A 25,572-nucleotide genomic window follows, 5' to 3' on the forward strand; every position below is an offset into this window, starting at 1 on the left:
CTTTGCTGCAGGATGGTGATAATGTATCTGTGTTTATGATATCTTATGCATATCTATTCTTATCTTTTTCAAAATATTTCTTTGGCCCTGACTCTTTTAATTATATTTAATTGATTTGTCCAATTTATGAAGTGTACCTGCATAATCTCCCTAATAACACAAGCTTTTTAATTTAATTTTTTGATGTTACAGAAACACATAATACTGTACAGTCTTAATTTTGGGTACAAGTTCAATTTCATTTGTATGTACTTGAATTTTTTTCCCCTTAAAAAGTAAAATTCTCCAAATTTTGAAGGCAAAACATCCTCTCTGACTTTTTTTTAAGCTCTGTGTTCAGAAAGCTTGGTCTAGTGTTTCTGAGTTTCAACACTGAACATGGCCCCAGCATTTTCTCTATATAGTTGCATAATACAATTCATTTAAAATAATACTGTAGCCTTTTTTGTCTGCTCAGTGCGACCAATGAGGTTAACTCATTTGTGGATCTGACTGCCCAAACAACATCCACAAATTGCTTCTTTTTGTGCTAAATAATTAATAAGTCCAGAAGAACGATATGAAAGATGAAATGCATTTGGATTTAAAAAGGTTAAATTGCAATTGGTTCTGATACCTCCGATGAGCTCCCTTGATAAATTAGAAGGTCATTTGGTATTAAGATTGACTTGAGCTAGAGTTGTAGTGCTTTAGAAATCTGACCATGATGAATGTTGGACATCACTTTCTCCACCAGCAGAATTAGATAAAAAATTTACCCATCTCACAGGGATATCTGTAAAATGCTCAAAAACTTGCTGGGGAAAAAATAACTTCTGTGATTGTGTTAAGATTGCAAAGTATAATGACCGAGGTACTAATATATTTACTAATTGTTCTGAGAAATATCTCAGGCTTTCCTGAGATAATCAAGATTTAAAAGTCTTGATGAACAGGCATAATAAAATATTGTCTCTAAACACATAAATGTTTTGTGGTTTAGAGTAGTGTTGTTAAACTCTAGTACCATTAACACCAATGTGGGAAAGATTTAATTTATCCTTTACGATAGAAGAAAGTTTTAGAACTATTTATTATTCCCAAAATATATGTGTAGTTGACTTCATATAGCTTCTAGAATTACATGTACATGAAGGTTATTCATTTCTTCTGAAACCCACCTCTCACTACATGAGTGTTAAGATATGCTTCCAGTGATGCTTTCCACCATCTATCAAGGATTGTGAGCAAACCAGCTGAACAGCATTTCCTTAAATAATCATACTTGTTAGTTGAGTGGACATGAGATTCTGAAAGGTGTATATTCATCAGTGATACAAAATGTATTGACTTTTTAGTGTTGACCTAGGGATATCGGGTGTAATCTCGCAAGATACACACTTTACTTAGATGCCATCATTTTTTTTATATAATTTATAAAATACTATAAAAATGAGAAAATTACACCAAGAGCATTGAAGCCATCAACCTGAACCTGAAAACTAGGCCTCGGTTTTATTTTTAGGGAACTGCAACAAAAACTGCATTTGACGTGTTGGTTGGCTTAAATATGAACCGCATGAACAAAATCTGGTACACTGTTCAGTTGAGTCATTAATGTGGTTATTAGATTTTATTCTAGTCATATTCTAAGGAGCTCAGAGCAGTGCACATGTTTTCCCCCTTTCTCCTCTTAACAACCCTGTGAGGTGGGTTAGGCTGAGATACTGCCCAGTGAGCTTCATGACTGAGCAAGGCTTTGAAGCCCTAGTCATAAACACTATACCTAAACCTAATTGCTTCTCAGTAATCAGATGCTCAAGTAGTTATTTTGGGCACAGTAAACAAAGGTTTCTGCTCTAATGCTGGAGGGGAGGGGCTAAAAGGAAGTATTTCCCAGGAAGTCACTGAAGGGGAGAGTGAAAAGCAGAAGAGGAGGTTTTTAGGGTTTTGAGGGTTTTTTCTTTTGTTCCCTGCATTTTCATCTACAGACAGTTTCAGAAGATGACAAGTTGCGTCAGTTTAGATAAATAATTGTGGTCTAATTTAAAGGTCTTGATGAGCTGAATGGGACAGATTTTCAGTCAGAAAGTTCTGGCTGTTTCAGAGAATGACCTACATATGAACCGCCCTGCTGGATCAGGCCCAAGGCCCATCTAGTCCAGCATCCTGTTTTGCACAGTGGCCCAACAGATGCCACTGGAAGCCACAGGCAAGAGTTGAGGGCATGCCCTCTCTCCTGCTGTTACTCCCCTGCAACTGGTACTCAGAGGCATCCTGCCTTTGAGGCTAGAGGTGGCCTATAGCCCTCCAACTAGTAGCCGATGATAGTCCTCTCCTCCATGAAGTGATCCAAACCCCTCTTAAAGCCATCCAGGTTGTTGGCTGTCACCACATCCCATGGCAGAGAATTCCACAAGCCGATTATGTGTTGTGTGAAAAAGTACTTCTGTTTGTTGGTGCTAGATTTCCTGTCAATCAATTTCATGGGATGACCCCTGATTCTAGTGTTATGTGAGAGGGAGAAGAATTTCTCTCTATCCACTTTCTCTACACCATGCATGATTTTATAGACCTCTATCTTGTTTCCCCACAGTCATCTTTTTTCTAAACTAAAAAGCCCCAGGTGTTGTAGCCTTCCCTCATAAGAAAGGTGCTCTAGGCCCCTGATCGTCTTAGTTGCCCTCTTCTGCACATTTTCCAGTTCTGCAATGACCTTGTTGTTTAGGCAACATGTGGCTCTTCAGATGTTGCTGAACTACACAGTTGCACGTTTAGGCATGGACCACAGGGCGGACCTTGCTGCTGCTGCCTGGCCCTCATCATTGCTGCCCATCTCCCACTTCACGCACCGCCACTATTTCTCCCTCTTCACCGCTGGAGGGGTGAGCAGAGCTGAACAGGCCATTGCCACCCTGGTGGCGGCAGGCGCAGGTGGGCCTCCTCCACCTGCACACATGCACAGTTGGAATATGGAGTGTCACATCCCATGAGGTCACCCCCCGGGGGGTGAAGAGGGGGAAATAGTGTCAGGGCGGGGGCTGGGCAACAGCAGCAGTGGCAGATCAGCTGTGAGGCCAGCAGGTTGCTAAGGAGATATTAAAAATTTTTTGGGGGGAGCCTCATGTCGGTGGGGGGTTCACAGTGGTGGGCCCTCCAAAGCCCCTTCAGCCTCAGGTCCAGGCGCCAAAAATACCTAGGTGCACCCCTGGAACTACAGCTCCCATCATCCCTAGCTGTAATGAACTGTGATTGGGGAGTTTTAGTTGAACAACATTTGGAGAGCCACACTTTGCATAGCTGTGCTTTAGTATGAAAATTTCAAGAAGCCAGAGACACATGTTTACTTCAGAATCCATGAACATATTAATATTTTCCGGGATTCAATTAACATGAAGATCTTTACTAATTTTCTCAAGATTCATGATATGTCATCAGGGGCTTCTCTAATTGTGTTGCTACATCAGAGAAGGTGCTACTTCTACAGACTGAACTTCACTTCTCAAAGAGTCTCCAGGGCAAATCTTAATAATTGGGAAGGTTCATAAGGGAAGCAGCATTTCCTAAGGCAGTAGTTCCAAAGATTTGGGTAGCATATCCCTCCCAAGACCTCAGACAATTGCAAATACCAACCAACTCTCCCCCACCTCTGCAATAACATAACATTTTATTGTTTTGCTTAGCATCTTGGGTATGGGGTATGACCATTTTCCAGGGGCTGAGATTTTCCACATCAATGTGGAAATAATTAGTGAATTAATTAATTCACAGTGATTGCAAAACAAACTTGCCAAAACTGGGGGAGAGGGGTATGATGGGATGCTACCCTTTTTGTTGTAGCAGTTGATGTTAAACCTCAATAGTGAAGCAACTGTCAGAAGAGAGCCCCAGAACAGATAACGTCTGGTCAACACAGAACTACAAAGTCCTCCCAGGAAAGCCCTCAAGTACTTGTGTATCCCTGCTCTTAGGCATTTGATTGGTAAATATATTCAGGTAGATCTGGATAGCAATCCAACGACATTCATAAATAATGGACCACTTCAAGTAAAACTTGTTAGCTCCTCATGACGCCCCCAACTGCCAACTGTTCATGCTCAGCGGCCATTAATATTGGCAGTTTGTCATCCTCCTTACAATTTCTTTCTGACCACCAATGCGATCACTTATTCAGATTACTTTACTCCTCAGAAAAAAAACTATAGTGAGAAAAAATAGAAATAAAACACCTTAGACATGTAATGGAAAGACTGCTCTATGGTTTGCAATAAGTATTTGATCATTTTACCATTTTTGGATAACAGAAATTTAACACTGATGGAAGAAGTCAAGGAATGGTTGGAGAAACAGGCGATATCTCTGGTTCAGTGGGCTTACATTCAAAAAGGATTTTACTCGCAATACTTTCAGATCCAAAAGAGGGATGGAGGCATTCGGCCAATAATAGACCTACGCTGGCTGAACCTGTATGTCGAGATCAAAAAATTTCTCATGATAACGCTGCAAGCAATCCTTCCACTTCTACACAAAGTGATGTGGATCGCAATGTTGAATTCGAAAACGTATACTTTCATATCAGCATACAGGTGAACCACAGGAATTACCTATGCTTCATGGTGGGCAAAGAAATATATCAATACAATGTACTACCCTTCAGCCTGGCAACAGCCCCAAGGGTATTCAAAAAATGTATGGCGGTAATCATAGGCTACCTTGGGACCCAGGGCCTCTCCATCTTTCCAAATCTGGACAACTGGTTGCTCACTGCGAAAACAGGAGAACAGTTACTATCACAAGTACAGTGTGTAACAACTCTATTGAATGACTTAGGGGTTCAGATCAATTGGGAAAAGTCACATCTAGAGCCTACCAAATGTCTACAGTACATTGGAGCAGTGCTGGACATATCTCCCAGAAGCATATCTCCCAGAAGACAGTTTCAAAAGGATAGTCCAGATGGTGGGGACATTTCATGCAAAACCACATCAATAGATAAGAGCAATACAGGTGCTTATGGGCCTAATGGCTTCTTGCACATCAATGGTACATTATGTGAAGCTGCGTTTAAAGAAAATACAGCTGTGGTACCTGATGTTGTTTCGCACCAATATTGATCCACCGAACAAGATATTGTACATACCAAAGAGGATGCTAGCATCACTACATTGGTGGACATGCAGAGCAAATCTCCTGCAGGGAATGCCATTCAAGGGTCCAGTACCCAGAGTGACTTTAACTACAGATACCTCCATGTTGGGCTGGGGGGCACATCTGTCAGATTTAAGGATACAAGGCCTTTGGATGGTTTAGGAAAAGCTGTTACATATAAACTTCCTAGAGCTCCTTGTGACTTACAGGGTGTTGAAGTCATTTCAAAGAGCCATTGCGAACCAAGCAGTGTAAATACACTACATGGAGAACACCACTGCGATTGTATATATAAACAACCAAGGCAGTACTGTGTCACGAACACTGTGCCAGCTCAGCCTACAGATGTGGAATTGGTGCATTGCTCAGAAGATACATATGGTAACCATCCACATAAGGGGAGAAGACAACATATTAGCAGGTCACAGATACTATTACAACATATCACAGATACTATTACTATTACAACAACATGAATGGGAATGAACCCATGTCTCCTGAAAGAACTATTCGCACTCTGGGGGACTCCATCGGTGAATCTCTTTGCTACACAAGAGAACAAGAAATGCAGACAACATTGCTCAAGGACAGGACTGAGATACCACTCAAAGGGTGATGCTTTCCAGTATTAATGGACTCAGAGTATATTTTATATACTCAGAGTATATTTTATAATGGATACCACCGTATCCATTGCTGAACAGAGTGGTTGCCAAGGTGTTACAGGACAAGACCAGAGGCATCCCAATAACTGCCTGGTGGCCAAGGCAACTGTGGTTTCCACAGCTATTCAAACTACCTGGCCGGAACCACAGGAAACTCCCTCAACGTCCTAACCAAATAAGTCAGGAGAAGAGACAACTGCTGCATCCAAATCTGCAGACACTGAATCTCACGGCATGGAGGATAGGCTACTAAGGAAGATCCTACTTAATAACAGGAAAGTTTCAGCCAGAAAGAACTATTGTGCTGAATGGAAGAGATTTTGTGAATATGCTAAAACAAAACACTTTAAACCCCAAAAAGCAACATTAAGGGAAGTATTGCTTTACCTCACATCTCTTAAAACAAATGGGGTGGCAAATGTGTCAAAGAGCATTTGGCTGCAATTTCTGCATATCATAATGGCTGGAATGGAAAAAATGTTTTCTCCCACTCAAAAAGCAAAAAAATCATCAAAGAAATAAATAATATGTATCCTCCTATTTGTCAACCTATGGACAAATGGAGTCTGTCACTGGTGCTCTCCACATTGACAGAAAAACCTTTCAAACCAATGGCAATCACTTCTATGAGATTAGTAACATTAAAAACAATATTCCTAGTGGCAATAACAAGTGCAAACAAAGCATGTGAGTAAACTCCTAGCGCTACCCATGGATGAGCCATATATCAAATTCCACACAGAAAAGGTGGTAATGTGTTTAGATCCTGAGTTACAAACATAGGTAGTCACTGACTTTCATCTAAACCAAGATGTGGTTATCCCAACTTCTTTCAGAAATGAATCCATTGCTTTAGAGCAATCAGTGCATTCTTTGGATGTACACAGGACACTGCTGCTCTACTTAAAAAGAACCAGGGAACTCAGAAAAACAAAGCAATTATTTGTATGTTTTAAAGGAGAGCGGAAAGGCTACTCTCCATCACACCAGCACATTTCACATTGGTTGGTAGAGACAATTTTAATAGCCTATAAGCAACAGAAGGTGACTCCACCAAAATCAGTCAAGGCCCACTCTACAAGTTCACAACTTCAGTGGCACATATTTCTGGAATAAGATACAAGGACATATGCATGGCTGCATCTTCCTCTTCAGACCAGACCTTCATTAAACATTATACTTTGGATCTTTGTTCTGCAGCACCAGCCGAATTTGGAAGAGACAGTACTTAAAAGGGTGCTACAATAGCTTGCAGCTCCCACCACCATTGAGGAAGCTTGTAAGTCCTCCATTGACATTCATAAAATCTAATGACATTCATAAAACACTCCCAACCAAACCGCCGATATTAACAGACATGGAGCATGCGCAGCCAGTGGTTGGGGGTGTCACGAGGAGCTGACAAGTTTTACCTGACGTGGTCTGCGCAGGCGCAGAATCCATTATTTATGAATGTCATTGGATCACTACCAAATCTCTGATACAGGTAAGCAACCTGTTTTTATCAAGTTTCAAGCTTGAGTTACATGTCTGCAGGGCACAGCAAATATCCACCCACAAAACTTTGAGCAGTCTCTGCAAAATTGGGCAATTTTATTCTCATTGTAATTGAAGTACAGTGTATTTCACTGTCTTTTCCCATGTGTTACATTAATCTCAAGAATTAGTGCATTGTCTACCACAATAATCTAGTAGCATGAATAGAAGGTGAAAGTTTTTTTTAAAAAAAACATTGAACCAATGCACCTGTATTTTAGCAAAGTTCATCAACTGGATTGCAAATGGGTTGCATTCTGAGGTTCTAAGGATGCTTAAAAGTGCATCCAGTTAAGTTCATTTTGGATTGGAAAGCCAGTGGCTGACATTCTGGCTATCGAAGCATCCACATTTCAAGCAGCTGCAAGGGACGTAGTGAGCTCCACAATGCAACCGCATGTAGGCTCTCTCTGTGTTCCCACAGGTGCTTAAAATGTGGAGTTTGAGTAGACTAGTTGTTAAGTAAGCATGAAAGCAGGCACGAGAAGTGGGACCTGCAACAAAATGCTTTATCTCCCCCACAATGCACATCTCCAGGCCTTTATAAGCAGGTCATTTTTCTTTGTTCTTCTCCACTGTTTTCTAGGGTCAGGGGGGTGAGGTTTTAGCGGCAGTTTCAGCATTCCGTGTTGGCTCTGTAGGCCATTGAGCAATTCTTATCAGCTGGGGTTTTTTTGGTGTATTCTTTTAAATTTACAAATGTATTTATTTCTATGCACTTAGAGGACCCAGAGTATGTGAAAACCTCTTCCTTATTTTTGGGTTGTCCCCTGATAATTTACTTCGCCAATGATAATTTACTAATGATTATGGGATTCAGAGAGTTGAATCTCTTGCCAAAGAGAGAGTTGTACATTATAAAAGAAACTTCAGAAATATGTAAAATAAAGTATAATATGACAACCAAAGTGGCCCTTCTAACGGCTCTTCTTTCCCTTCTCCAGCCAGTCTGACATGGCCTGCCCTTCTTAATGCCTGCCTGCAGCTGCTCCTCTTGCTTCCATCTCTCGATTAGTTTTAAGGCACGCCTGTTCAACTTAGGCCCCCTCAGCTGTTTTTGGACTACAACTCCCATAATTTCTAGCCACAGTGGCTAGTAGCAAGGGATTATGGGAGTTGTAGGCCAACATCTACAGGACGGCTGAAGTCGAGCAGCCCTGGTTTAGGGGGTGGCCGAGCCTTCCCTTGCTCCCTCCTGCTTTGGAAGAGCCACCTGAGCAGCCTGGCCCAGCTGTGCTGCTGCCACTACCACACTCTATCCTTGGGCTCCTGTCTTCCATCCAGCTCAGCCACTTATCCATCCCGTTTGAATGTTGCACCCAGCAGGAAGAAGCCCAAAGCAGGAGAACGGGTGGATAAGCAGCAGAGCTGGTTGGGACGTGATAGCTGACGGACGGAGTATGGCCGTGACAGTAGCCAGGCTGGCAAGAGATACAGCACCGCTGGCTACTTGGGTAGCTGTGCCTCTTCCACAAAAGGAGGGAACAAAAGGATGGTCCAGCCACTCCTGAAGTTGATCAAGAGATGGCAGCCAGAGGAAGAACTGCAGGTGGGCATGGAGGAGGGCAGGACATGCAGATGCGCATGGAGGAGGGCCATGCTGGCGAGAGGAATGATCAGAACTGTGGAAAGGGACAGATCCTCCAACAGTGTAGGATGTTTTTGGCCAAGGAACAGACAGGTAAACTTCTGCCAAAATTGGGGCTGCTGCCATGGTGCTGCAAGACCATACTCAGGTGATAATAGTTGTGCTGTGGTGGCCAAGACAGCCTTGGTTCACGCATCTACTCAGAATGTCCAGAGGGATTTTCAGGAGACTCCTTTGGTGGTCAGATCTAGTGACTCAGGACTGTGGGCGTGTACTGCACCCGGATCTATCAGTTCTAAGTCTGACTGCGTGGAAGATAGGCTATTGAGGAAGATTTTACTCAACATGAGGAAACTATCTACGAGATGTAGCTACAATGCAAAGTGGCGAAGGTTTTGCATGCACGCTGCCGCGAAGAGGTTTCGCCCCAAGCAGGCGAGCCTCAAGGAAGTGCTTCTATATCTTACTTCGTTAAAGAGCAAAGGTCTTGCAAACGTCACCTTAAGAGTTCATATGGCTGCTCTCAGCCCGACATGATGGATGGGACAGAAATACTTTGTTCTCCCATCCTAAGTGCAAAGATTTCCTTAAAGGAATCAATAACTTTTATCCACCGGTGAGGCCACCGACATTGAAGTGGAGCTTGTCACTTGTGCTCGCATCACTTACGGAATCGCCGTTTGAGCCAATGGCGAAAGCGACTTTAAAGCTGACAACTTTAAAAACTCTTTTCTTGGTGGCCATTACCACTGTGAGACGGGTCAGTGAGCCCGTATTGATGAACCCTATACCAAGTTTTATCCTCACTGGGTTATTATGCACCTAGATCCTGAGTTTAGGCCTAAGATAGTGACGAGCTTCCACTTAAATACTAATATTGTGTAACCAACATTTTTTAGGGATCCTTCCACTCCTCTGGAACGATCAGTGCATTCCCTGGATGTCCACAGAGCGCTCTTATTTTATCTCAGGGCGACGCACCTCGTCCGCCGGACGAAACACCTGTTTATTTGTGAAAAGGGGAAAATATAAAGGCCTGTCACCGAGCAGAGAAAAGCTCTCCTACTGGCTAGTGGAACTCATTAAAATGGCATATGATCTGCAAAATATGGTTCCACCTTCCATGTTGCATGTGCATTCAACTAGGGCTTATGCAACCTCGGCAGTGCATCTTGCTGGCATTAGATTTGAGGATATTTGTGCTGCTGTGACCTGGGCGTCACACCAAACCTTTGTGAAACACTATGTGGTGGATCTCCGCAATGCAGCAGCAGCGGAATTTGGAAGGGCAGTTCTAAAGAGAGTGCTGCAGTAGCTTGTGGCACCCGCCTCCAAAGAGGTGGCTTGTAATTCACCCATACTTATGGATGTCCAGGACCACTACCCAGATAAACAGGTTGCTTACCTGTAACAGGTGATCTGGTAGTGGTTCTGGACATTCATAAAACCCACCCGTCCATCCCCGCTGCAACACAAGCTAAACACATGCTAATGTACATCAGGATACCTGGCATCAACGATCAATAGACATCAGTGATCAGTAGTCGGCCATCAAGAAACTGAGTAAGAAGACGCCCAACCGCCACTAGAGGGTACTGTAGTCATGTGCAGAGGGCGGTTGTAGGCGTCTCGAGGAGCTAACAGATTCTAACCGAAGCTGATCTGTGCAGGCGCAGAACCACATAACTCCATATAACTCCCTTATTCATACCATGTTCATTAAGGAGGTATCAAGGCATTCCTATTATGGCCTTAGTAAAAAGTGAAAAATGGAAGGCTTCCCCTAGTTTCCTTAACCAAGGCTACATTGTTTTCATGTTACCTGTCTACTTCTTGTTAGTACTTTTCTATTAATCATTTTGCATAGGAGCAGTTATGTTATTTCTCTCCAAGGTTGTCATTTAGTGAATTGGCATGGTGGTTATACAAACTGAGCAGTAATACATCATATGCTCCTTGCCCAAGAAAAATGCTTAGGTCACAATTAAAGAGGCACCAGGGGGCAATCTTATCCGGAACTACAGGTCACAAGGAAGGGAGTTCTTGTTTTTCAGAATACAAACCAGACAAATTTCTGAAATCACTTCTAGCACTTGCTGAACAATCTTTTATATTTCTCTTCTGGTACATTAAGGAGCCTAGGAGCCCTGACAGACCCATATAAACACATGGTACTGCAGCAGACCCTTGGTTCCTCTCTAGTCTACTGACTCTGATTGGCAGCAGCTCTCCAGGTGTCTTTCCTCAGCCTTGTCTGAAGGTGCCCAGAACTGAATCTGAAACCTTCTGCATGCTCTGCCACTGAGCTACTACATTCCCCCATGCCTCCTTCTGTGATTTATTGGGAGAGTGCCCAAACTACTATGAGATTGTAAAAAACACAGATGCACAGAGAAGTTTTTGGGAAGGCACAAGCCATTTTGCTCTTTCTTGGACTCATTACCGAATAGACATTTAATTGAAACTCTAATTGGGATTTTTAAAAAAAAATTCCATAAGCCCCAGATTCCAGTTTACAATTTTACTCTGCCCTTCCCAGAGCCAATGAACTAGTTTGTTTTTCTTTGGCATCTGAGAGAAGAAAAAACATCCCCTTGTTCTAGTGGCTACCACAGGCAAAGTGATCACATTGTATATGTGCCTCATGAAGAGGCACATGAACAAAGCTTAAGAAATGTACCTTTCCTCTTATTCAGAAATGTATGTTTCCGGCAACTTTCAGTTATAGCATGGAAGAACACAAAGAATTAAATGTATTTGTGGGAGTAAGTGTCCAGAATATGCAAGCTCCTATATCGTAGTGGTGGGTAAAGGGACATTTAATCTGGGCACCCATCTTTGGCCCAAAGTAATAAACACTAGGCTATTCTGGAATATTTAAGCAAGCACTGCACAGTTAACAAACAAAATCTAGCCATAAATATAAATGGCATTACAATTCAATTTTTCTATATAAAATTAAGTTTAGTCTCTTTATCTTTACCATGAAGAAAACTATATGAAATCCACTATAATTAATTATTTGCATTTCTATTTCACAATTGCAAGATTTGAAAATGACGAAGCCTCACTCTTAGAGATCTTGTGTGCATACAATATTTTAGAACAGTATTTTAAAAGAATCTTTTAGAGCATCTACAGCTGACTTGTAGATTTGTTTAAAATATTATCTCAGTGCTATTTTAATTTAATTTAAAACTATTTAATCTTTTGTAACCAAAATGGCCATTATGATCTTGCTGCTAAATGCAGAAGCTCAAATGTAAATATTACACACATTATATAATATTGCAAGTGTAATATGCATATTATAGTTAGATGCATAGACCAAACATGAATATCCCCCCCCCATCCACCACTAGATACATGCAGTTAAACCAGCAGCCTGACATTTTAATGGTACCATTCTGATCCATTAAAATCCATGGGAGCTTCCCCATTGGCATCAGTGGGATGTGAATTGCATCCTAAGTGTGTCCTACTACAATGAAAAGTTCTTGTACTATCACAACATGCACAATCGATCTCTGAAAAACCCCTAGGTCACCTTACAGTGAATCAGGAAAGGCGGCTATTTTCACCTAGGTCTTGTCTCAGTCTCTAATCTATGGTATTGCATGTCCTGGGCAGGCAAGCGTGGGCGTCGCAGCAGTGCAGGATCGCTAGACAGCAATATGGAAGTAAGTAGGAAGTTACTGATGTCTAGCTGGATGTGATGTGCATTTCAAACCTTTCTTTTATATACATTTTTTTGCTCTTTTTCTTCTAACATATAACCTGCCTGCCTCAAATAAAATGCATGCCAAGGCTACTCACTGTATATTTTTAGCATTTTTTTTAAGAACACTATCTCCAGCTTGTTTTAGATCAAGCACTATTTCTTTATTTCAGCTAACCTTGTCCCCTTCTGTTCCTGCAAGCATGGTTAAATGAATATAATGTGTCCTCTTGCCACTATTTCAGTCTGGTCCCTGCTTAAAGGCCCAGTAGCTCTTTGTTACACAGTACATTGTTGGTGCTGTATGATATTTAACAAAAATTATTGACTTCATGCTTAGCCATTCATTGCTTATTTTCTATTTAAATTTCAAAACGTATGCAGTCATGACACCATGGAATTGCATAGATAGGGCATGGGAAGAGAAAACAACTAAGACGGATGAATTCAATGTGGATTTCATGAGATTTCATTCATCTTCAAACCATTTATATACTGTTCATGTCTTTGAATTCAGCCTGAAAATTTCTTTGTGTGTATGTGTGTGTGTTTGAATTAGATAGACGATAGTTTACATATAGCACACGATGCCTCATCATTGCTATGTCCCTTAGTTGTGTGGAAGAAAACAAAAGTCTACAGATTAACTAGACATTCGCAGGCTAAATAGTAGGAAACACTGGGCCATCGATCAGGAGATACATACAAAGCATACTGAAAAGACAGATACAAATATAGCCTCAATTTAACACTATCAGTGATAGAACGCTTATTTTCTTCAATTCAAAATAGAAGCAAATTATTTTTAAGTTTAGAGACAAATTCAACATCAAATCTGAATAGTAAGTGTGCTAGTAATTCCAGCATAATTCAATGTACCTGTATATATATTTGTCCTTGATGGGGAATTAAACCACATTAGTATAATATTTTGATTTTTAAAATAGTTTAAAACTAAATCAAAGAGTTTATATCAGTGATTAGTGATGATTTTTTGTTTAATATTTTCATTTTTTAAATAATCACTAATTTTTATAAATATGCACCTTCCCCTTACCTTGAACAGAGACATTGACATAGAGAGGGAGATTTCTCTTGTAATTCGTACAGAAATTTATCCATATAAGCTTTAAGGAAAACATGATGGTCGCTGTGAACTTTTTTCTTTTACACATATTTTAAGATTTTTTTAATTTTTATTTCTATTAATTTCTTTTTAGGGGTCCATCATTAACAGTCCTCATATGCGCCGAAGAGCTACATCAACCCGAGAGTGTCCATCTCGCCCTCACCAGACTATGCCTAATTCTTCCTCACTACTAGGGTCCTTATTTGGTAGTAAAAGGGGGAAACCTTCCCAAGGCCATCTAGCATCTGGCCCATCACAGCAGCCTCCACACCCCTCCATAATTCCACATCAGCAACACACACAGCATACTTCTGCCATGCACCACACAGGACCAGCTGAGGGACAGACCCAGGCACAAGTGCACACTCACCATTCTCAGTACTGTCACATGCAGAATCCACCTCCTTACCACCACCACCACCATTATCATCCACCCCAGCATATCCAGCACCCACACCAATACCACCATGTGCCACACTCACAGCATGTAGCACATTCACAGCATTCTTACATGCCACACTCGCACTCACATTCCCATGCTCCCCATCCTCCACTGCCACCTCCTCATCCTGCACACTCTTCCCATTCTTCACATCACCATGGACAGCCAGTTCCCCCTTCTACTTCAACCAGCACTAAGCCCAAACATAGTGGTATCAGCACAATAGTCTAGAACCAAACTACCCTGCCAATAACTGTAGCTCTGGGCATACCTGTAAAAGGCACTTACAAGAAGCAGAAGCAACCTATAAAACTGGATTTTTTTAAAAAAATCCAAACCAGAAACAACTTAATTGACTCGTTTGGCCTTAAGGATTCAATAGAACAATTCATCATATTAGCCTGATCAATGCTGGTCTTATGGTTGAACTCAGAGGTGACCTTCTCCCTCCTTTTCTTCAGTAGCCTTGGAAATATGCTGCTTGCTGAAAATGTTAAGCTACCTTTTCCCATTCCCATCACAATTTTAAATGCATAATGAAACATAATCTACTCAAAATAAAAGAAAAAATGAAATAGAACCAGGTGTTGCATTCTTGCTCCTTAATTGTCAGTGGGCAAAAAAAGTAGACCTCATATGGTTGATGAAAGTACGTAAGTAAACTTTATATAATATAAATATATAAATATATACATATATATATATATACTGTATAGTTAACATTTATGCTTAGGATAAAACTTTTGCAGTCCACAAAGCTAGCAATATATACTTTACCAGGAATTCCACATAAAGATAGAAGGGCAGTACAGTAGATGAACAGTTTGTGAAAGAGTAGACCAAAAACTAGAACAACTTTCACTGTTCTTATTAAAAGTTCTCTGGACTTGGGGAAAAATATCTCTAAGCAATCATTGCAAAATGTGCCAAGTAACATAGCGTTTAGCTGTTGCAGTCAAATATTGCTTTGTATAAATCTTTATTTTATTAACATAATATACTTAGTCAGTATTATAACTGTTCTGCTGTTTCAGGTAAGCAAACTAGTTAAGATGCAGTAACTATACAGTAGCAACATGAGACAACCTTTATTACGGGTTATCTCTAAATTTTGGTTACTCTGATTCTTAGACACTTTAAAGGCTGTGATAACTGTGAACTTACACATCCACATTTCTTTTATATTCATATTATAAACACATATGAAGTGTTAAATGGAAGGTACTTGCATATATGACATAACTATTCATCTCAGACCTTAAATACGAAACATCATCCCTTTCTTCGACCACATTGCCTCTTTACCATAACTTAGTTTATCTCAGTTAAAATAGACTGCAGTTCAGACTTTTTCCATATTAAAGTGATCTGAAACTTGAAGCTTATTTTAGTATTGAGTATAGATTTTTATAACTGTAATTCCATGTAGCCATGTGCTGGCAGCAAGATTTTCTTACCATTTTCTCATCACATTTGTTAGTTTTACCCAGCACTCAGCAGGCTGAGTCCATGCTGAAACTGTCATAGTCCAGTTAGTCGCAAGACATCTTGTAAAATCTGACTGTGCTGTTGTTGCTTATGTGTTGTAATGAGTCATTTGCAAGTCCATATGAGATTTTTTGTATCCCCGACTCCTAGTTGCTTTAAAAAAAAAATCATACATAGAGCATACTTTGTAGTTTCAGCATTTTGAGCCACCTCAGTCACAAGGACTGTACATCTAACTGGCAGAAACAAAAGGAACCACAGAACTGCACCAGCTGAATTGTCAGTGTGGTTTAAAAGAAGAAGAAAAACTCCAGCTGAAAGATGGGTAAAACCAAAAGCAGAAAAAGTATGTTGCTTCTGAATGTAAAAGTGATGTGAAGATAACTTTTTGGTGTTGGATTATTCCTAGTGTCTCCAGTTTGGTTTTTTTATCTTCCTCTCCTTCCTATGATGATTTTACCATGACCACCAGCAAAATTATAAACTGAGTATGTTTGTTAACTTGTATCAAGCAAAAACAACCACTTCGCATTTAGTCTGTTGTTTAAATTTGTCCTTTATTTCTCATGTGTGCAATACCTTTTTCTGTTTTGTTTGCCTATAAATTAACTTCATATTAAATGAAAGTAATAAAAGTAAATTGATGGTCATCCAGGCTGTCCTGAATTGTGCAGCTTACCTAAGAGGGCCTGCCTTAGCCCCCTGAGGCATTCTGTTCCTTGCAGTTTAAAAAAAAAAATGTTCTTATAAGGGATAATAGAATTGTCTGCATGTCCTCTAATGTTAATAGTGTTGAGGCTACACTCTACATATTGTATATTTGCAAAATATATCAGTGTTACTGTTGATAATAGTTGAAGTAAAGTGATAACATATTTCAATATGTAGACTTTTCTTCAGACCTTTGTACCAATAGTAGAGTCTAACTGTAATTTATAAGTTGTTCCAGAAAAGATAAGGCACAGGTGGATCTTTTCCCCCTCCCTCTCTCTTTATTGCTCATTGTATATTCTGCATGAAGAAGTTCTGGATACATGTACATGCACTGGATAGTCACATTGTTTTTCATTTGACACGTGAATATCTGCCACTCCTAAAAATACTTTTAAAATATGTTTCCCATCTATTTACATTGCTGATCACGATGATGTAGGGGACCCCATGGACATTTTGAAGCTTACATCAAACATATTTACATCATAGGTACATGTAGACTTATATCCCCCATAGGCATTCATTGAGGCCCAAATCATGGCTTGCTGTATGCACATGAAGCATATAGGGTACGGTACACATATATTAGAATCCTCCATGGAGTAAATAAGTATGGTGTATGTATTAGCACTAACGTTGAAACTCAATACATGTCAGAGAGAAAAACTTGGTGTTTTTCTATATTTTCAACAAATATGTGCTGTTGTGAGCATTAGAGTTTAAAATTACTGTTTTTCAAAGAACCAGTCTAAAGTTCCAGAATACCTTTTTGAATAGAAATACAAAATCCATTTCTTCTTTGACTGGGAAAATGATAGGTCACCATCATTAGCTTCTGTTTGCTGCTGGCATAAATAATTTTTCTAGCATGCAGCAGTGAAAGTAAGTTATTGAAAAGCTTTTGTTAGTTTTTTCTTATTGATTAAAAAACAGCACAAAGCGTTATTGAACCATATTCCCCCCCTTAATATTATGGTGAAGTAAAACCAAAAAATATGAAGAGATTAAAGGAAAGTCTTAAAAAACTTTGCAAAAATATCTTTTCTGGGACAACAGTCAAATATGTATTTATTTTTAATTCCTTTTATGTTAAGAATGAAATGTACAACAATGTAAAAGAAATAATCCTAATATAATGTACATGTCTTGTATTGCTAAAAAGAAGTCTTCAAGAATAACATTGTAGAATGATTTTTCCATCAAGCACTGCATGCAGCAGAAGCCTCTTGTTTCTTCATTTAAAATGAGCTGAAAGACAGTCAGCAGCTATTTAAACAATGACTCTCTACATGTTGACTTGCTGTTCCATATAAAGCTGTGCGTTTTCTGCAGTTAAGCATGCATTTTGCTGTTTCCGTTGTAAAACATCATCACACTTCTTGCCTGCAAAATGAGTAATTGTGTATATAGTTTAAAAAGAAGGGGGAGGGGACAATAAGATAAAATTTGAGGGAGGGAAAGGGGTAGCGGAAACAGGACCAAGTAGGGGAAATAGCGAATTGTCTAAATTGTATATAGTGTGTAAATTAGTATTAATAGAAGTCTGCAGTCACTTTCAGGTTGCATACAGTACCTGTCTCCTGCTCGAAACTTTAATCCCAGCTTTGAGTTGCATTATTAAACTGTTAGAATTAGGTCTTGAATGCAGACTGTTAAAAGACTTCAAGAAACATCATGCTCATGAAAAGCTTCTGTTCTGGGAGGCTCAAGATCCATTTTGTAACCGTTGGGAAGAAAGAGTGCTTTCATTTTAATATGCATTGTTTGTAAGTAGTATCAGATCTTATCGTTGTAAAACTATAACTGTGATTATGTGGGAAATCAAATAAATCACTTTGAACTCATTCGGTTTCTCATCCTTTGTAGAAAGTTTCATACTAAATGAATAAAATACTATGCCACTTCAGTGTTTGGCCATCTCGTTTTGTGTTGTTTTAGGGAGAACCATCAGATGCAAAATATGGAATTTGATAGCACTGTCTTTTCTTCATAGGTGAGGCATCCAACTCAGTTTTACTATATTTTCCTATCACACATAAAAAATAACAGCTGACATGCTTTTCACACTGCAAAGAGATGCCCTGCTGCTGTTGTGCCCACGCATGCAGGGGGTGTGGGATTCAGCAATCATCTCTGCCTCCAAAAGTACACTGTGCCTTCCTGAGGATTGCACAGCTCTTGGGGAAATATTTTTGGAAGGCACAGAACACATTCACCACCCCTTCCCAATGGGAAAGCCTTGGGTTACAACATTAAGAGCAACCTCTGCCTGTGAGGTTCTTCTAATGAACCTCAGGTTCCTTTACAAGATGCTCAGACTGTAAGCGTGCCTGCTTCATTGGCCAGCGGTGGTAAGATCATTGACTCTATTGCATGCAGTTGCTGACCATGAATTATCTTATGAAGAGTCTACATTATGTGGGAATTTTAACTCTTAACCTGGACTGTCGGTCTCATTCTAGGGAACCAAACCTCCAGTTAAATGCTGATTATACCTGCCCTGATCTCAGGGTTTCGAACAATGGATCAGCTGCTCAGGAGTGCTGCTGCTCTTTGCCAGCTAGTTGCGCGTACTACTAGCTTTTTTGAAATAATATTATAATAATTATAATAATACTTCTGGAGACTAGGGACTGTACAATAGTTAAAACAAATCTTGCTCATTATTTATAATCAAAACACAAGTAAAAGAAGGGACACAGAGATCAGATTTAAAGGCAATGGGAAAGAGAGACAATGGCACGGTTCAAATGGTACTCTGACCAGTTCCCTTTAATTGTGTAGGGGAGGAATATGGGCACATGGCTCCCTCCCCACAACTCCCAATGTGCCCTCACCTAATGGCAATTCAAATATTATTTTGAAGTAAAAAACCTTCTTCCATGTGTAAATAGGTAGTAGTCATATTTAGAAGAAAGTACTTTAAGTAGCCTGGGAAAGAATAGCAGAGCAAGCCATCCCTTAGGGCAGTATGGTACTCTCCCTGTTGACATTTCCTAACAAGGTCCTTTTATATCATTCCTGTCAACTAAAATATTCTATACATGTCAACTTTATCTCTCCTAGGCTCTCTCACTATGTGTCTGGGATCAACCAATACCTACCTAATTACATCATACAGACGTGTACTTTCCTGACACTGCCCTCTTTCCTAACATGATTTTCCCCTAGCTTTTCCTTCAAACATAAGTTCCTGTTCTGAAATCGTATTCCAACCTCTGTTATCCTTTTTACTCCAAACTGCAGGTGTTGATTTCCACTAATAGTCTCCAATCCTGTAACTTCTAAGTTCTGTACATTTTATTTGTGATTTCTACAATGAATACACCGTTATATGCCCTGTACATATGTTTAGCACAGTATCAGTTACAAGCTGACAAACAATACAGAAAACCCATACTTCTAATTCCAATACTGAAGCAATCTCTATTCCATATATTATATTCAAGGCAACCTAAAGGGTGATTGGGAGATCTCGGGCTCTGCTGCGCAGGCTGCTTTTACTTCAGATTTAGTATAGCAACTTCTAGGAGCAAAGCGTTTACAAACTTTGGAATGCCTTCTCTATTGAGAAGGATGCTTATTTCTAGTTTCCTTTTGGAATAGTTGTACAGCCTTTTGGTTCTAGCTTACACTTAGCTGGTTTTTCCAGTGAAATGTTGGTTAACTTAGTTGCTGATAGAAACAGTGTAGCAGAAGCACTGCTTACACTACCACCTGTTCGTCCCATTTTCTGGGCTGCCCTCCAGCTCCATAGAAGCCCTTTTCCAGATCATGAAAGCTACTTTGAGCAATTAAAAAAAACAGCACATGCTCCCAAGGTGTTTAAAATAAATAATATCACTTTGCAATTACAGTGTTGTTTAAGTTATAAATGAATGTGTTTTATGCTCTTAGATTTTTAAAATTTTCAAATGTTATATATATTCAGTTAGCCCAAATCTACCCTTCTACTCAAACTATTATAAGCCAGTCCAAAAATATAGTCATTGCCTCAATTTTTTCATATGGTTTTTTTTCCTAACTACAAAAGAAGGTTCTGTAATTAAAATAAGGATAACTTAAGTAGCTATAATTAAATTAGTGGGAGATACTATGTGCTTGAGTTTAAAAATCAAAATATTGTATAGGACTGGTTCACACAATGAGTTTGTCAGGTAAACAAAAACTGGTGATCCCAACAGCACATGCTCCCATGGAGCTAATGGTCTGAACCCAGAGTTGGTTATTTATTTATTGGCTGATCTTAGTTTGGTGTCACAAAAATACCATAATTTACGCTGAGATAATTAATCTTCAATTTGAACTCAACTTGACAATGTTGGCTTAATGACAGGTTTTTGTGGTGCAAATCTGAGATTGATGAACAATCCTGAGTTCAGACAACATGTTCCATGGGAGCGCGTGTGCTGCTGGGAACTCTGTTTCTTGTTTACCCAACATTAAAGTCACTCTGTGATTAGTGAACAATGCTTTTTACTTAAATGAAACACATCTAGGATAAAATATATTCTGCAATAAGAAAAGCACTCCTTCCTGAGAAGGAAAAAAGCCTTTACCATCAAGTGCATATAGAAACACACATGTATAAGCATGTGCATGTGCGTATATGCGCGCGCACACACACACACACACACACACCTTGAGGCCTGCTACAACAGGAATTGTTGCCTACCACTGCTTGCTCAACAAGAAAGAAATAGGCTCCCAAGAGAAATAGTTGATTTATGGGTTGTTCTAGAGATGTTCAGGATTAACAGCTATCCTTTTTATTGCTGACCATTATTATTATTTATTGAATTTATATACCGCCTAGTATAAAAATCTCTTAATTTTTACAAAATTAAAACATACAATATAACACATTTAAAGTTCATAAAAAGATAACAATTATAGATAAAAACACATTAAAAACACATTAAAATTTAAAAACTGAATCTCAGTTGAAGGCCTGGGAAAACAAGTACGTTTTCATAGTCCTCCTAAAAGCAAACAGAGAAGGAGATGCTCTTATTTCAGCAGGGAGGGCGTTCCAGAGCCCTGGGGCAGCCACAGAAAAGGCCCAATTCCGAGTGGCCACCAAACTAGATTGCGGCACCCGTTGTCGGACCCCTCAAGATGATCTTAATAGGTGACAGGGTGCATGACAGAGAAAGTGCTCTCTTAAATATCCTGGACCAAAGCCTTTAAGGACCTTATAGGTAATAACTAGCTCTTTGTATTTCATTTGGAAACCTATCGGCAGCCAGTGCAGTTCTTTTAGAATTGGTGTTATATGGTCCCTTCGGGTAAACCCAGAGACCAGTCTGGCAGCCACATTCTGTACTAATTGTAGTTTCCGAACTATGTACAAAGGCAGCCTCATGTAGAGTGCATTACAGTAGTCAAGCCTAGAGGTTACCAGCATATATACCACCGGTCACTAGTCTCCAAGAATGGACATATCCAGCGTATCAGCTGAAGCTGATAAAAAGCTCTCCTGGCCACAGCCTCAACCTGAGAGACCAGGGAGAGTTTGGGATCCAGGAGCACTCCCAGACTACGAACCTGATCTTTTAGCGGGAGTGTAACCCCATCCAGAACAGGCAGATCTAAGCCATCTCTCGGATCCTGACCCCCTACATACAGTACCTCTGTCTTGCTTGGATTTAACTTCAGTCTGTTATCCCTCATCCAGCCCAGTATTGCCTCCAGGCAGGCACTTAGGGGGGTCATGCCATTTCCTGATGAAGTTGGTATGAAGAAATAGATCTGGGTGTCATAAGCATATTGATAGCATCTCAGACCAAACTTCCTGAAGATCTCTCCCAGAAGTTTCATGTAGATGTTAAAATGCATAAAAAGCATTATAGTGATGCAAGCAGTCAAACTTGCTAGTAAACAAACTTATATCATTGTCCAATATTTGGCTAGGGACACATCTGCATTACTATGTCCAATAGTTGCTCAACACAGGAAAAGTACTGCAAATAATAATTACTCCCTCTGAAACTTTTTGAATTTTCACAAGTCTCTCCTTGTAAAAACGGATGATAATAAACTTGATATCAGCAAACTTAAGGCTTTTGTTCCTATTGTAGTTATAAAGCATTATCTCCCTGGGACAGTTGTAAGAACCCTCCCTGCGTTCAACTAAGCATGTGATTGATTGATTGATTGATTGATTAAATACCATCAAGTCAGTGTCGACTCTTAGCGACCACATGGATAGATTCTCTCCAGGATGATCTGTCTTCAATTTGGCCTTTAAGATCTCTCAGTGGTGCATTCATTGCTGTCGTAATCAAGTCCATCTACCTTGCTGCTGGTTGTCCTTTTCTTCTCTTTCCTTCAACTTTTCCCAGCCTTATGGATTTCCCAAAGGAGCTGGGTTTTTGCACGTGTGCAGAATTTGTGCCTCAAAAATTCTGGATTGATTTGTTCTATGATCCATTTGTTTGTTTTCCTGGCTGTCCATGGTATCCTCAAAAGTCTTCTCCAGCACCAAAGTTCAAAAGCGTCAATACCTTTTCTATCTTGCTTCTCCAAAGTCCAGCTTTCGCATCCATAGAGTATCACAGGGAACCATTGTCCGAATGATTCTCATCTTTGTAGGTATAAACACGTTGTGGCATCTAAATACCCTTTCCAAGGCCTTCATTGCAACCCTACCAAGTGCTAGTCTGAAGCATATTTCTTGACTGCTGGATTCTTTACTGTTGATGGTCAATCCTAAAAGGCAGAAGCTATCCATCACTTCAATGTCTTCATTATCAATTCTGAGGCTGGTTGCTGTACACATCATTAGTTTAGTTGTCTTTACATTTAGTTGTAGTCCCATTTTTCCCCCCTGTGCTCGTTGTTTTGAAAGCACATGGTAGTAAAGGCCTTCCTCAAAGATGGAGAATAGCAATTAGTCCAATATTGCGACAAGGTTTTGTGTTTTTTATAATGTTGAAACCAGGAGAAAGCATCAGAAAGTTGAGCCATAGCAGCATCCATAGATTGAAGAAAACCCTATAAATCTAATTAGGGGTTCCCCCCAACTATAAAGGGATAGGTAGGGGAAATAAATTCTTCTGTTTCTCTGTACACATCTTCTTTATATATTTTTTTCCAAGGCGTACCTGTCGCTAATCCCATGGGTGGCAGCTCTCGTGAGAGTTTGCGAGCAGCTGCCTGGCTAGCTACAAGCACGGGGCAAGAAAATGGTGGTGGCAGGCGGGTGGGGAGGGAAAGCACCGACCAGGCCAGCCAGTGAGAAAGCGTTGCCAGCAGGCCGGCAGGGAATGAAAGTGCCCGCCCGGCGAGGGAAAGTGCTGCTGGTGGGTGAGGAGGGAAAACGCCGCTGGCATACGGGGAGGGAAAGCACTGGCCAGGCTGTGGTGGGCAGGAAATGAGAGTGCCGCCGGTGGGCAGGGAAGGAAAGCGGACTGGGAGGGGAAGAATGCACTGGGGCTGAAGGAAGGGGGGTGAAAGGAGAATGGACTGGGGCTGAAGGTAGGGGGGAAATGAAGATGGGGCGGAGAGACAGGGAGAACTAGGGGCACAGATCCTCTGCACCGGATCAGCTAGTTTGATTGAAATGTGTACAGAGAACATATCTAGAACTTGCCAGTTTTTCCATTTTGTTTCCTCTTGCTTCCTTTTCTTTGATCAGTCTATTCTACCCTACATCTCACAGTTAAGCTTGCAAGTCTTTTTTTTCTCCTTCACCCTGTATTGTGATTCCCTTTGAAACTGAACCTTTGAAAGAACCAAGGATTGTGAACATCCTTCACAATAAATGCCTAATGCACCTCAGATAAACCCCTGGAAATTAGTGCATGAGCCTTGCAGAGACTATGTTAAGCACTTGTGACTGTGGCGCCAAGATAATTGCATCATTGCAACATTTCAACTACTGTATTTAGCGTAGAGTAACAACTAGGGGTGTGCATTTTGGAATTTTCTTGTTTCGATTTGTATCCGAATGGAAACATCCCTGTTTTGTTTTGTACCCAAATTTTCTGAATCCGAATCAGCCATGTTTTGTTTTGTAGCCAAATTTTCAGAATCCGAATTGATTGGATTTTTAAAAAGGGTCCCAGGGCAAAAAGAGTGGGTGGTGGTGGTAGTGTTCAATGGGTGGAAGCTACCACCCAAATTTCAAAGGAATTAGGTAAAGGGCTGATTTTTTTGGTGAATTTTTTTTAAAGTTTACACATCTTTAAGAATTTTCCCATAGGGAATAATGGGGATTCCAGCAAATGTATCGCTTCAAATCAAGGGTAAAGGGATGACCCAGAGCAGAATGTGGTGGGTGGGAGTGCCCAATGGGGGCAGGGAAACTTCCAGAATTATTTCAAAGGAATTGGGCAAAGGGCTGATCTTTTGTGATTTGTTGAAGTTTACGTGTCTTTAAGATTTCTCCCATGGGGAATAATGGAGGTTTCAGCAGCCCCATAATTCCACTTGGGAAGCACTGGGGTTTCCCAGAGCGAGGGGTTGTGTAGTGCACATAGGGTGCCAACCACCCCCACCCCCACAAGCCTGTGGGGTACTGGGTTTTGTTGTTTCTGAGGTGTTCATTGTAGATTCTCTGATAGCATATGAGATTTTCAGTGAAAAACAAGAATCCACTCTCATATGCTACCAGAGAATCTACACTCAGAACACTACAGAAACAGCAGAACCCAGCACCCCATGGGTTAGCAACCCTTGCCCTGGCCAGTGTGGGGTCAGTAAAGAGTGGCAAGAAGCAAAAGAGCCAATGGGGAACAAGGAGGGAATTGTCAGCAGGTCAGCCCATGATTTAGGTCACTGATCAGAAGGCTGGAAGGGTGGGAAATTCAAAGAGATGTCAAACACAAAATGGAGACTGACTCAGAGATCACCACAAAATGGAGGTCCAAAACAACAAAATGTTTTGTAGCCAAAACAGGGACGTTTTGTTTTGTATACAAAACTTTTGGATCTGGAAAATGGGTGTTTTGTTTTGTCTACAAAACACCCAAAACAGGCTGTTTTGGGTACAAAACGTTTTGTATCCGAAACGTTTCGCACATCCCTAGTAACAAACACATATAAAATAAAATTTTTAAAGCTCTGCATTCTGTAAACTTCCAGTATCATCTTTAAATTTAAAGGAAAATATGTTGCCATTATCCTTTAAAAGCTTTGGTCGTTTTATGGAACAACTTCATA

General features: G+C 40.3%; 1 protein-coding gene across 14 annotated transcripts in view; it reads left to right on the top strand.

Annotated features, from left to right (window-relative positions):
* The window catches only part of IQSEC1 (IQ motif and Sec7 domain ArfGEF 1), a 595,321-nt gene extending 577,070 nt beyond the window's left edge, over positions 1 to 18,251 (top strand). For 11 of the 14 annotated variants that reach the window (XM_053303424.1, XM_053303427.1, XM_053303428.1 and 8 more), the window contains 2 exons: positions 12,547 to 12,596; positions 13,855 to 18,251. In XM_053303424.1, coding sequence (XP_053159399.1) covers positions 12,547 to 12,596; positions 13,855 to 14,436 — 632 coding nt within the window. In that variant the 3' untranslated portion in view covers positions 14,437 to 18,251. The remainder of the gene's footprint in view (positions 1 to 12,546; positions 12,597 to 13,854) is intronic. The other 3 variants (XM_053303438.1, XM_053303440.1, XM_053303439.1) reach the window with 3 other exon arrangements.
* Positions 18,252 to 25,572: the final 7,321 nt, after the last annotated feature.

This window comes from Hemicordylus capensis, chromosome 2, assembly GCF_027244095.1.
Source record: "Hemicordylus capensis ecotype Gifberg chromosome 2, rHemCap1.1.pri, whole genome shotgun sequence".
Taxonomy (NCBI): domain Eukaryota; kingdom Metazoa; phylum Chordata; class Lepidosauria; order Squamata; family Cordylidae; genus Hemicordylus; species Hemicordylus capensis.